We start from the raw sequence: 15,000 nt of genomic DNA on the forward strand, positions 1-15,000 counted from the left end.
CATCATCATCATCCTGACCACAAACATCATCATCATCATCATCATCACCACAAACATCATCATCTTCGTCATCATCATCACCACAAACATCACCATCATCATCATCATCATCATCATCATCATCATCTTCATCATCCTGACCACAAACATCATCATCATCATCATCATCTTCATCATCCTGACCACAAACATCATCATCATCATCATCATCATCACCACAAACATCATCATCTTCGTCATCATCATCACCACAAACATCACCATCATCATCATCTTCTTCATCATCACCACCACAAACATTACCAGCATCATCATCTTCATCATCATCATCATCTTCATCATCTTCATCATCATCATCCTGTCCACAAACATCATCATCATCATCATCACCACCACAAACATCATCTTCGTCATCATCATCACCACAAACATCATCATCATCATCATCATCATCATCTTCTTCATCATCACCACCACAAACATCATCATCATCATCATCATCATCTTCATCATCTTCATCATCATCTTCATCATCATCATCACCACAAACATCATCTTCATCATCACCACCACAAACATCATCATCATCTTCATCATCATCATCTTCATCATCATCATCACCACAAACATCATCATCTTCATCATCATCATCATCATCCTCATCATCCTGACCACAAACATCATCATCATCATCATCTTCATCATCACCACAAACATCTTCATCATCATCATCACCACAAACATCATCATCTTCATCATCATCATCATCTTCATCATCATCACCACAAACATCATCATCATCCTCATCATCATCATCATCACCACAAACATCACCATCATCATCTTCATCATCATCATCCTGACCACAAACATCATCATCATCATCATCACCATCATCCTCATCATCATCTTCATCATCATCATCATCTTCATCATCATCATCACAAAGATCATCATCATCATCATCATCATCTTCATCATCATCATCCTGACCACAAACATCATCATCATCATCATCACCATCATCCTCATCATCATCATCATCATCATCATCATCATCATCATCACCATCATCCTCATCATCATCCTCATCATCATCATCATCTTCATCATCATCATCACCACAAACATCATCATCTTCATCATCATCATCATCATCCTCATCATCCTGACCACAAACATCATCATCATCATCATCTTCATCATCACCACAAACATCTTCATCATCATCATCACCACAAACATCATCATCTTCATCATCATCATCATCTTCATCATCATCACCACAAACATCATCATCATCCTCATCATCATCATCATCACCACAAACATCACCATCATCATCTTCATCATCATCATCCTGACCACAAACATCATCATCATCATCATCACCATCATCCTCATCATCATCTTCATCATCATCATCATCTTCATCATCATCATCACAAAGATCATCATCATCATCATCATCATCTTCATCATCATCATCCTGACCACAAACATCATCATCATCACCATCATCATCATCATCATCATCATCATCATCACCATCATCCTCATCATCATCTTCATCATCATCATCATCTTCATCATCATCATCACAAAGATCATCATCATCATCATCATCATCTTCATCATCATCATCCTGACCACAAACATCATCATCATCATCATCACCATCATCCTCATCATCATCATCATCATCATCATCACCATCATCCTCATCATCATCCTCATCATCATCATCATCTTCATCATCATCAGCTACTCTTTGACGGTGTGTTCCAAACGGGATATATCGCCCTCCGAAGGGCACTTTGCAGTGAAATAATCATGGCCGCCATACTGAAGGGTCGTTCCAAACCAAAGTGCTCAAAACTGGCGACTTCAAAGGGCCCTTCGGAATGAAGGATTTTGAAGGGAACAACTGATGGACACTTCGGGCCCCCATGATCCTTTGCACAGGGAAGTTGTTTGTCATCACAGAACGGGTACAGGAGGTTATAGGAGTTCGATTTTACCTATAAATGTATGTATAGTATTTTTCTGAACTACTGTAATATTTATACGAGTTTGATTTGGTACATTATTATGGTCAAAACGACATTGTACTTCAACAAAAATACTTTACAGCTCTCTTTATCTGTCCATTCAAAGGGTTAAAATACATAGACACAATATAAAAATAGTGCGATAAACCAAAAATAAATAAATAAAGTAACGTTAAACAAATGGCGCAGCTTACACAATCTATCCTCCTCGACGGTCTCGTTAAGATGACGCAGAAGTGCGTTCCATAAAGAGAGTTTTTTGACCCCTACACCCTTCATCCCTTCGAAGCTCTCACTCTGGAGGATGAACCCTCTGAAGGGATTAGGGCGTAGGGATGAGCCCTTCCGAATGGAAGTGTTTCTGCACGACTCTCACACACGCTTTTCTCACCTTTGGATTCGATGACGTTGTTGTCCCCGATTTTCAAGGCCTGAGACACTGAAACACAAACTCAAGTTAGGGTTAGTTGACAGAAGCGTGAAGCTGAAGTGACGGTCTGATGAAATGAAGACGTACCGCATCCGACCTCAAAGACGTTATTGATCCCGATGCTCATGGTTTTGGGCTCCACATCCTCGGCGTCGGGCAGGATGTTTTCGGGAAAACTGTATTCACACGCATGAACACAGAAGAAACAGACTTTAAGGGTTTGTTCACTCAAAATTAAACATCCAAACCTATAATTTATGTGTGAATAAAAGCCTAAATTAAATCTGTTGATGGTACAAAGTGTCCGTGTCTCTTAAGAAGATTAAACCGCTCCGTTCACACGGTTTGTTTCCTCTCTTCGTGAATGTTTTATCAGCGGTGAGGGACACAAACCCTCAGATTTCATTAAAACATCATGAATGAAGTCTTGTGTTTGATAATGCTGACCTGTTGATGATCAAGGCTTGCTCCTCGATCAGGTTTCCCTCTCCGATCACGATGGGTCCGGCCTCCGCGATGATCCGAGCCTTCGGGTGAACGACGGTCCGAGCTCCTGAAATCCACAGATCACATTTGAGCAATACGCTCTTCAGTCACGAAACCGACTCAATTATTGCTTTGATAAAACAATTTCTACATAATAAAATCATTAACGTTCATCCTTCAGTGTTAGTTCACCCTGACATGGAAATGAGCTCTTCATTTCCTCACCCTGCTGTCGTTCTGGTGCCGCTTTCTTTCTCAGACCTCAGGAGAGTTTTTTAACCGCTCCGCTCGCACTCGTCTGTGTAACGGGTTTAAGGTGGACGCAAACACTGTTTGGGAGTTAGTCGGCCGACACCAACAACAAACGTCTAACCAATCAGCATTAGGGGCGTATGACGGTCGAGGAGAGAGAGCGAGCAAGAGGGAGATTTGAGAACGAGAGACGGGACATGATACAAAACAGCTCAAAGAATATCACTGGAATGAAGGTGTGTGACTGGGCAAGCGCTTTACGACCCGCGCTTATATTAGAAAAGATTTCCAGTGCTGGAGAGAGCGAGAGAGAGAGCGAGGAGAGAGAGAGAGAGAGAGCGAGAGAGAGAGCGAGGAGAGAGAGAGAGAGAGCGAGGAGAGAGAGAGAGAGAGAGAGAGCGAGGAGAGAGAGAGAGAGCGAGAGAGAGAGTGAGGAGAGAGAGAGTGAGGAGAGAGAGAGCGAGGAGAGAGAGAGAGAGAGAGCGAGAGAGAGAGAGAGAGAGAGAGAGAGAGAGAGAGAGAGAGAGAGAGTGAGGAGAGAGAGAGCGAGAGAGAGAGAGAGCGAGAGAGAGAGCGAGGAGAGAGAGAGAGAGAGAGAGAGAGCGAGAGAGAGAGTGAGGAGAGAGAGAGTGAGGAGAGAGAGAGTGAGGAGAGAGAGAGCGAGGAGAGAGAGAGAGAGAGCGAGAGAGAGAGCGAGGAGAGAGAGAGCGAGAGAGAGAGAGCGAGAGAGAGCTCTGTCTGCTCCAGACACCACTCAGAGGTCAGAGGTCACTCTACCGTCCCCGGCCTCACTCTACACCACTCAGAGGTCAGATGTCTGCTGTACGCAGATGATCTGGTCCTGCTGTCCCGCACACCTGAGGGTCTCCAGCAAAGCCTGCCCCAGCTGGAACAGTACGGTCATGAGTGGGCCCTGACAGTCAATCTGGACAAAACCAGAGTAATGGTGTTCCAGAAAAAGGCCAGATCTCAGGCAAACAAACACCAGTTCACTTATAAAGGCCAGGTCCTACAGCATAGCACCAGCTACAGTTATCTGGGCATCGACATCAGCGCTTCGGGAAGCTTTGGTCTGGCTGTCAAAACACTGAGTGAAAAGGCTCGGAGGGCTTTTTATGCTATAAAGTCACGATGCGGTCACTTAAAATTACCCATTAAAACTTGGATAAAATTATACAATTCAATAATTAAACCAATTCTTTTATATGGATGTGAAATTTGGGGACCAGTACAAAATTTTAGAAATTGGGATAAAACTTCAGTAGAAAAACTACAATTGGAAATTAGCAAAAACATTTTAGGGGTTCACAGAAGCACATCCAACGACGCCTGTAGGGCTGAATTAGGTTTGTACCCGCTGAACATTGAGATCCAGAAGAGATGTGTTCAGTTCTGGCATCACCTCCATCAGTCTGATCCGGATTCAGTCCAATATAAAGCCCTCCTCGCCAATGAAACCTCAGCAGAATCTCATCCTCTAAACACACTCGCTCTTCAACTTGTCCATGAAACTCAATTCCCAATTGACCACAGCTACAACCCCAAAACTATTATTAAAGAAATTGACAAAAATCTAAAAGATACTCATGATGAATCACTAAAAGCACATTTTGAGATCCAAAATAAACTCCAATGTTACTCGACCCTAAATAGAACCACTAAATTGGCAAATTATCTATTAATGAAACAAATACAGATTAAGTGACCATGATCTAGAAATAGAGAGAGGAAGACATAGACAAACATGGACAGCGAGAGAGCAGAGGATCTGTAGACACTGTGATCTACAGCAAATAGAGGATGAGAAACACTTCCTACTCATCTGTCCTAAATATCACAATGCAAGAGAAACATTTCTCTTTCCATCATTCATTGAACTGAGTGATGCTGAGAAAATGACCTTCATGCTTGGTGAAGATGACAACACAGCTACACTAGCTGCTAAATATGTGTTAGCCATTCACAACATTAGATATGGATAACTCTCTAGAGACCTGCTTTATTTATGAATTTACTAAGATGCATTTGTTTGCATTGCTGCATGTAACATGATGTATACATGTATGTTTTGTTTGTTTGTTTATTTTATTATTTATGTATAATATGTTAATGCTTTGGCAACACTGTGATTCACAGTAATGCTAATAAAGCTCATGTGAAATTGAAAATTGAGAGGAGAGTGAGAGAGAGAGAGAGAGAGAGAGAGAGAGAGAGGAGAGAGAGTGAGAGGAGAGAGAGAGACAGAGAGAGAGAGAGTGAGAGACAAATCTTGGGAAAAGTGTTGTAGATTATGCCATATCAAATATAATCCCCTCTTATTTCCGTACATTTACCATCAAAGCTCAGTCACCCTTGTCTGATCACAGCCAGATCATTGTTTCCATTAAGGGTGAAAACATCAAACCAAGACAAATACATACAAAGCCAAGTCTATATAAACTTGACACATCATATACATGGACTCATAGCACTGCTGAAACATATATCAGAGTGATAAACTCAGATGAAATAGTCAATTCCATAACATTGTTTAGCAATTCAACATTTGATATTAATCGGAAGGGAATTGACTTAGCAATTAAACATATTAATGACATTTTTGAAAATATAGCAAAAAAAGCTCATTTAAATAAAATGACACCATGTAAACACAAAAAAAGCACTAAACAAAAACCTTCTGAAAAATGGTTTGACCATGACTGTAAAACAATTAGACAAGAGCTACGATTAATTTCAAATCAAAAACACAAAGATCCAGTTAACACCGAGTTGCGCTTAAAACACTCAGAACTTCTGAAACAATACAAAAACACACTGAGACAGAAGAAACTGGATTATTATAACAACACGCTTCAAAAGATTGAAAACACAATTGATCAGGGCCAGTTCTGGAGCATGTGGAACAGTTTGAACACCACAAAGCCACAAGAACCAGCCATACAAGATGGTCAAATTTGGAAAGATTATTTCGAGAACCTCTATAGCCATCAAACTGACCCTTTAAATAATCCCAACCAATTAAAAGTCCTTGAAAAATTGAACACTCTTGAGTCATGCATCAAAAACAACCAAAATCCACTAGATTATCCAATAACCCAACAAGAACTCCTGTGGCCCTGACAAAATAAAAAATGAGATGCTAAAAAACAGCTCTCCTGAACTTCAGAATGCATTGCTTAAACTCTTTAACTTGATTCTGAGTTCAGGTGTTTTTCCAGAGGTCTGGAATACAGGGCTCATTTCTCCCATCTTTAAAAGTGGAGACAAAACAGACCCTAATAACTACAGAGGAATCTGTGTAACCAGTAATTTGGGAAAAGTATTTTGTTCTATAATTAACTCTCGGATTTAATTTTTCTTAAAGCAGCACAATGTCATCAGCAAATCTCAGATTGGCTTCCTCCCTAAACATCGAACCACTGATCATATTCACACACATTAATAAACAAACACGTACACCAAAAGAAAGAAGGAAAAATATTTGCATGCTTTGTAGATTAAGAAAGCTTTTGACTCCATTTGGCATAAAGGATTGTTTTATAAAATCATTCAAAGTGGTATTGGGGGCAAAATATACGACTTAATTAAAAACATGTATAACCAAAATAAATGTGCAGTAAAAATAGGTCATCAGAGAACAGAATATTTTTCCCAAGAGCGAGGGGTCAGACAAGGGTGCTGTCTCAGCCCAACTTTATTTAACATTTATATTAATGAATTGGCAGATCTACTGGACCAATCAGAGAGTCCAGGACTACAAGTATTTGACACAGAAGTCAAATATTTACTGTATGCAGACGACTTACTAATTCTGTCTAAAACAGCGGAAGGTCTCCAGAACCACCTAGACATTTTAACTAAATACTGCCATGACTGGGCCTTAGAAGTCAACATCCAGAAAACTAAGATTATGATATTTCAGAAAAAAAAACAGAAATCAGGAAATCTGGAACATAAACATGCATTTACTGTAAACAACACCACTCTTCAGCACTCTTTACAATATAATTATCTTGGTTTGGCTTTAACACCCACTGGAAATTTCAATTTGGCTATTAAAACATTACTTATAAAAGCCCGCAGAGCAATGCATGCCATACGAACTAAATTATTCAAAATAAACATTCCAATCAGAATTTGGACAAAGATCTTTGATAGTGTAATACTGCCCATTGCCTCATATGGAAGTGAGGTGTGGGGTCCAGCGAGTAACTACAGCCATAAGGATTGGGACAAACATCCTTTAGAAGGTCACCATGTAGAGTTCTGTAGAAGCATCCTTCATGTCCACAGAAACACACCTAATAACGCCTGTAGGGCAGAACTAGGCCGTCTTCCCCTCAATTTCATGATTAAAAAAAGAGCTTTAAAGTTCTGGACACACTTAAAATCTAGTCCTGAAGACACACTTCATTTTAAAGCACTAAAAACACAAGAACTGAGTGCTCAGAAAAGTCATCTTTGTGCAATGGTGTCAGAAATGACAAACAAAGCATTCAAAATCACTGCCCCTGGAAATCATGCAAGAATTCAAGAAATTAAAGAGAAAAAAGCATACATGCAGCACTGGAAAGAGCAAACGAAAGAGCAAAGTCATCTCCAGTGTTATCTCAGATTAAACAGAGTACAGTTTGGCTGAATATCTCACCTCTGTCAGAAATACAACACACAGGAATTTATTAACCAAGTACAGGCTTAGTGACCACCAGCTGGCCATAGAAAGAGGGCGACACAAGAAGACATGGTTACCCAAAGAAGATCGAATCTGTAATGAATGCAGATCAGGGGCAGTTGAGACGGAGGCACACTTCCTCCTCCACTGTGATAAATACACAACCTTAAGAGAGTCGCTGTACTGTCAAATACAGCAGATCATCCCGGAGTTCAGTCGCTCCACGAAACTGACAAACTGAAAATATTACTTGGTGAAGGACCTTCTTCCACTTTAATAGCACAATATATTTATAATTTCCACAAACTAAGAGGTACTGAGTGAACACATCCAATTATACTACTATCAATATGTGTATAGATATATATGTATATATATGAATGCATTTTATATATGTTCTTGTTTGTATGTTTGTTTGATTTTGTTTTGCTTTATGCAATGCTTTGGCAATATGTACCTAAATATGTGATGCCAATAAAGCAATTTGAATTTGAATTTGACAGAGAGAGAGAGAGAGAGAGAGAGAGAGAGACCTGAGGCTGCTTTGATTCCTTCTCATGTGATAACACTGGGTTAGAGTGTCTGGAGCTGCTGTGCTGTTTCGACTAACAACAAACTCTTTGTGTTCACTCTTGTGTACTGTACGTTTATTTTTTGTGCTTCTTTGTGAATTGTTCATAAACTGCACTTTATTTTTCATGAAGCATTCCTATAGACAAATCCGGCGAAACACTGAAGTAAAGCAGCGCCGCCATTACTGCGTGCCTTGTAGCAGAAGTAGCGTGTTGTTCCCGTAGGCTGTAGTAGATGTTAGCTATATAGTATTTTTAGTGTGCATGCTGTCCAGTGATGCCGGGCAGGGCGTGTTGTGTGGTTGGTTGTTTTAACAACAGCACAAAACTACAGGCCTGGAATAACACCGTTTGTGTAATCCACGAAGCTTTGTTGCACATTGACTGCCCATGTTTACGGCCATACGGATTGCACAGAGTTCCTGGTCGAGCGGAGGACCAAGATGTGCGTCAAAAGTGGATGAAACACATAACCGAGATGCTCATCGCATGCCAGATGATTAATAAAATAATCCTGAATACCTGTAAGAACATGTATTTTATTGCTAAAACTGGTCGTGGCTAAGGCCATCCTTAAAAATATTTTGGTTTGCCGTAACAGCCAAAAAAATAAAAAATTGTCGGTAGGTCGTAAAAAATTTAAGATGTAAAAAAAATGTAAACTGTAAAAAAAATTTATTATTGCATCACAATAAGTGTATTGTGATTGTCAAAACATTTTAGTAACTAAGCTGAATTTTATTAGGTTTAGTGACATGTTACAATGTTTACATGGTCTACAATTTCTACACTTTATTATTATTTTAATTCAATTATTCAGTTATTATTATTTAATTATTATTGTGATTTGATTTAATATTCACTCATTTGGATAAATATTAGGTAGGCTACACAAGGTAGGCATTAATTTTTCTCAAGAAAAAACACAACTCACCTAACTTAATGCTGTAAACATACAGAGAGCCCTATCAGCTTGCAGTAATATTTAAAAATAACAATTTAAATATAATGCATTTTTTATTATAATAACTTTATTTAATGATACAAGTAAAAATAATATCAGCCAAAACAGGTTCTGTGTGAGGGGCTGCTAGCTGACAGTTCGGTCATTTCTGAGAGATTTACCTCAGACGAAGGTAAGTGTGAATACATAAATCCATTTTGAAAAACATGTTTACAAGAACATAACATTATACGTTGTTTGATGTTGTAATAATTTTTAATCTGTATTTCTAGCATGTCACATTTACAAGCACTAAAACGGTATTTATCGTTTGAATTTCGTAATAAAATTGACAGAATCTGAGAGCTGAGATTTTTTTTCTATCATAAGTAACCTGCTCTGTCTAGTCTGTCGGTCTCTGTGTCTTCTTCGCGATTTTTCTGTGCGTGAGAAAATGGATGTGTGGCGTGAGAGCGTGTGAAAGCGTCAATTGCGTGTGTCTCACATTTTATTGCATTTGTATTAGCTGTTTGAAGAGTAAAAAAATATCCGTGGGTCTTAACGCAATTACAATCGGCAAGCCGGTCGGACTAAAAGGGGAAAAAATAATTAATTGGGTCGGTCGGGTTATGGCAAACAAGAATATTTTTAAGGATGGCCTAATAATTATTTGAAACTTGTGAAGCTTGTGAACATATTAGCAACACAGCTAGTAATGACAGCGTTCGGTTTTATTGTTGTCATCAATTAATACACTTCTTAATTACATTACATTTTTGCATTATTACATTATGTTGTCAATAAATTACCTTTATCGGTAAGTTTTGGCCACTGCCTGACATCATCTACCCATGTTCCCTTTCACCAGACATTTTCTTTAATGAGCAGGATGCGCTTTTCATTGAAATGTCATTAAAGGGCACCGGCAAGTGTCACACCGTCACACTTCGCAGGCAAGATGGCGGCGCCCATAGAGTTCGCGGCGGATTTGTGTATAGTGAGACTGCTGGAGAACGAGGGGTTTAGAGTCACTCGCCTCTCAGGCCAGCAGCGATCGGGCCGGGCTTCGAGACTCAGAGCAGGGTTAGTATTGGAGTGTGAGTTTTGGAGGCGGAGCAATGAAGAGAGGGGTGTGTTTGTTTGGGCTGATTTCAGATATCAACAGAGTTGCTGAAGATCTTCTCACCGCACCTTTAACAGAAACCAGCATCAAGCTTTTAAAAACACAAGTGTCACAGAGCGAGCCCATGTTCGGCGGTTGAGGACAGGGTTCAGTGAAAATCAAGCTGAAATTCAATGTATTATTGAAGGAAAATCCTGCCCTCGGCCGCTGGTCACGTTCACGAGACTCACACAGAAACACACGCAATCTGTGAGGAATCAAGATCAATAAAAACGCCTAGAAATCCCCAAAACAGGATCTGTGTACCGAGTTAAATATCTCTGTTAAGGCGTGAACGCTAACACAGCGGATGTATTCAGACGGTACCGTGTATTTCTTGTCATGTTTTTCTTCATCTGGAGTCTAACAGAGTGTCATGAACGAGACCAACGGCAGGATTCTCATTAGGGGCCAAGCACCGAAGGAGCGGAGGCACCTATTGTATCCGTTGGCCTTCTTTTTTTTTTTTTATTATTATTCTTCTTCTTCCGCTCTTGAGTCTATGGCAGCCCATAGAACCGTATGGTAAAAAGTTGTGAAATTTGGCACACAGCTAGAGGACAGTCTCAACTATTTCCATAGCAAATTTAGAGTCTCTATCTCAATCTCTCTAGCGCCACCAGCTGTCCGAAGTTGAGCTCATGTTTATGTTAATAACTTTTGAATTCTTTTTTCTTCTGATTCCTTGGCTCAAGACGAATCGATTGCACCCTATGACGTCATTTTCCGTCATAAAAATTTTCACGAAAATTGAACCAGATCATCTTCAGACCATGCCGACAAAAAGTTATGGAATTCAAGTCGATTCCTCAAACCGTTTTCGAAAAACACGCGAATAAATTGTACGTAGTGCTTGCGAAAATAGACATAAAGGCTGTATCTCTGCAACACTTTATCATATTCAGACCAAACTTGGTACCTGTCATCACAAGCATGACCTGAGGCAACATGAAGCGTTTCGGCACAGCGCCACCTAGCGGTGTGGAGATATGAAAAATGGATATTTTTGCTTATAATGAAACTGGTCTCTGTAGATTCCTTGGGTCATGCTGAGAACAGAGATATCAAATTTGCCATAGTCGGATGAACTTCCTGTCCGCCATATTGTTTTTCTTTAAAAACCTACTTTTTCAAACTCCTCCTAGACCGTTACTCCAATTTTCACGAAAATGTAACCAGATCATCTTCAGCCCATGCCGACGGAAATCAAGTCGATTCCTCAAACCGTTTTCGAAAAACACGGGAACAAATTGTACGAAGTGCTTGCGAAAATAGACTTAAGGCTGTATCTCCACAACGCTTTATTGTATTCAGACCAAACTTGGTACATGTCATCACAAGCATGACCTGAGGCACCATGCAGCGTTTCGGCACAGCGCCCCCTACTGGTGCGGAGATATGAAAAATGGATATTTTTGCTTATAACATCTGATGGTTTCGTCCAAAAATCATAAATTTGGTCTCGTTGGATTCGGGGTAACATGCCGAGTCGAAGGATAACCAATTTTCCCATATTGGCAATTTTGGCCGTCAGCCATTTTAAATTTTGTGGTAAAATGCTGTATTTTACGAACGCATTAATGTATCGTTACGAAACTTGGTATGGGTCTTTGGCACCATGCCCTGACAATACTCAAAAAGTTTTGGCACAGCGCCACCTTGTGGTCAAAATTTATAACAAAATTTACAAAAATGCTAATAATGACAGGGTTAACTATATTACTGACTATATTAACTGATTGTAATGAAACTTGTCTCAGTAGATTCTTTGGGTCATGCTGAGACCACAGATTTCAAATTTTCCATAATCAGCCGAAGTTCCTGTCCACAATATTGTTTTTCTTTAAAAACTTACTTATTCGAACTCCTAGACCGTTGCTCCGATTTTCACCAAAATTGAAATGTATCATCTTTACACCATGGCGACAAAACGTTATGGATTTCAAGTTGATATGTCAAACCGTTTTCGTATACCGGAGCAACAAATTTGAGGCATGATGCAAAACCCAGTCTTGAAGCTGTATCTCTGCAATGCTTTGACATATTGACACCAATCTTTGCAAGTGTCATTGTCACCTCACTCTGACCATACCACATTAATTTGGTCACAGCTAGGGATGTCCAGATCCGATCACATGATCGGAAATCAGACCCGATCATGTGGTTTCAGACTCGATCGGAATCGGACGTTACCTCCCGATCAGGACTCGGATATATATGTATTAGGGGTGCAACTGTTCTCCACTTACAGACCGCACTTGCACTGCGGTCCATCTCGAATGACGACGCATCTATTGGTTAATATGGTTTGTTTAAAATAGCAACGTGGAATACAGACAGAGTTCAGATAATGTATGTTTCAGTCGATGGATGCACAAAACGTTACAACAACGATAATCAGAAAGCGTGGACAAAACAATCACTCTTTGTAAACTGTTAACAGCGAGTGCCGTCTGCTCTCATGTCGAGTCATTTACGCCGTCATCACCCGGGTGTTGATAGCGCGCGAGCGCAGGTGAGACCTGAACAGCACACGTTGCTATCTGTGTTTAAACTAACTCGTTTAAGCCTTGCTGATTTAAACCTTCAAGAACAAGACGCGAAAGAGATCTCGCACGCGCTGTGAGAATATTTGTGTGCGCTCATCCGAAGCGCGCACACGCTTATTCCAGTCAGCGCGCAAATACTGAGTTCTCTTTCAAGTCTTGCGCTTCAACGGACAAATTCATACAAAAATTATGTCAACATGCCCGTCCTAGTGAGTATCCTAGCAAACATAGTCAGTTATGTCTTAAGTGAACGTATATTAGTCGAGAAAGACAGCGCATGTGTAAGAGTATATGTACTGGATTGTGCATGTCTTAAAGGGAGAAAAACTATTCCTGCTGCCTGTATTTAATGTTAAATCAAACAACAAATAACAAAAAAATCACTCACTGCTCTTGACTGGATAGTTTTTGTAACTTCAATAATGATTAATCTTTATTTATTTTATACAGTAAAGATAATATGCAGTGATATTTTATATTTGATTACTATTTGAAAACTGAATTCCTGAAAAACCTGAAAAGCACTGTTCCTGGATCTGTTTTTTCGCTCTTCTTTATTCTTTTTTATGTAGGCTATTAAGTATCGGATCGGGACTCGGTATCGGCAGATACTCAAAATCAAATGACTCGGACTCGAGGGCAAAAAAACGTGATCGGGACATCCCTAGTCACAGCGCCACCTATTGGTGGAATGTGATAAACCAGTAAATACTCATTTTTGATCATTATTCAGCTCGTTTGCCTAAAATGATCTCAATAGGTTTTTAATTACTCACTGTTGCAGGTGGTCTGATGCTCAAAGCCATGTTGGCTGGCTTATTGTGCCGCGTTTGTGCTTGGCCCCGTAATTGCTGCTTGCAGCTATATTTAAATTTAGGTTTGTTGTTATTTTTAGTTTTCAATCGTTCTGATTGAGATCATCTTTTTTCAGGAGCTGGATTCACTGCACTTATACGGACACGTGCGCGGGACATTTATTTAAAATTCCCCTTCTTAGGTCTGAGAAAGAAAGAAGGGCATCAGAACAACAGCAGGGTGAGAAAATGAGGAGAATTAACCCTTTATTAGTCGCTCTCTATGGGTGCTGCACAGCTGCTGTTACTATGGCAACACTGGATCGGCCAAACAGAGGCCTGTCTGTTTTATAATGGATAATAAATGATATCTGTCTCTGTATCATCAGTGTATAAACTGTAAAAACAACTTTTTGCTGAAGTGTTTGGTTTACAGTGGGTTAAATGTGTTTTACCGATGGTCACGTCTCCTCTGATGTCACTCTCCACACACACGACAGCTCCCGCCGCGATCTTCACGCTGAAATCACACACACACACACACACACACACACACACACACACACACACACACACACACACACAGTGTTCAATACATCAGACTGGTGATCTTCATGAGGCTTCAACACACTTCTGACATGTTTCTTAATGCAAAAGATCCTGCGTACGACTGAAATGTGTCTCTGAATCACAACATGAAATCTATAGTTACAACAGGAGAACTGCTGTGAATATGAGTTTTGTGAGACAAAACACGGTTTTCTTACCCTTCTGCACTCATAATCGAGCGTTCGTGACCTGAAGACTCTCTGATCTCAGAATGATGAACTCAGAGAGAGAAACGGCTCGATGAATCGGTCAGAATAACTGAATCTCCTGGACAAGTTCTGCTGTGATCGTTCACCTGATGCACTTTATATTACTGTGAGAGAGCAGGTAACGGGTTTCCTCACTTACACTAGTACTCGAGTTTGTGACTGAAATTATTCAATAAAGTTATTTTACACTTCGTCTGCTGGAAGGGTTGAGCCTCAGATAGAGACATGAGCGTAATTCACAAAACTCACATTCATTGAACTCACTGTCACA

At 40.0% G+C, this 15,000-nt stretch overlaps 1 protein-coding gene across 1 annotated transcript in view; it reads right to left on the bottom strand.

Moving 5' to 3' along the window:
* Nucleotides 1-15,000, bottom strand: part of dctn6 (dynactin subunit 6) — a 20,891-nt gene that overhangs the window by 5,267 nt on the left and 624 nt on the right. Inside the window, exons 2-5 of the mRNA XM_067400315.1 lie at nt 14,367-14,431; nt 2,929-3,034; nt 2,569-2,657; nt 2,443-2,490 (exon numbers count right to left, since the gene is read on the bottom strand). Of these exons, the coding sequence (XP_067256416.1) occupies nt 2,443-2,490; nt 2,569-2,657; nt 2,929-3,034; nt 14,367-14,431 (308 nt within the window). The remainder of the gene's footprint in view (nt 1-2,442; nt 2,491-2,568; nt 2,658-2,928; nt 3,035-14,366; nt 14,432-15,000) is intronic.

The sequence above is a fragment of the Chanodichthys erythropterus genome, chromosome 11, assembly GCF_024489055.1.
Source record: "Chanodichthys erythropterus isolate Z2021 chromosome 11, ASM2448905v1, whole genome shotgun sequence".
Lineage (NCBI taxonomy): Eukaryota > Metazoa > Chordata > Actinopteri > Cypriniformes > Xenocyprididae > Chanodichthys > Chanodichthys erythropterus.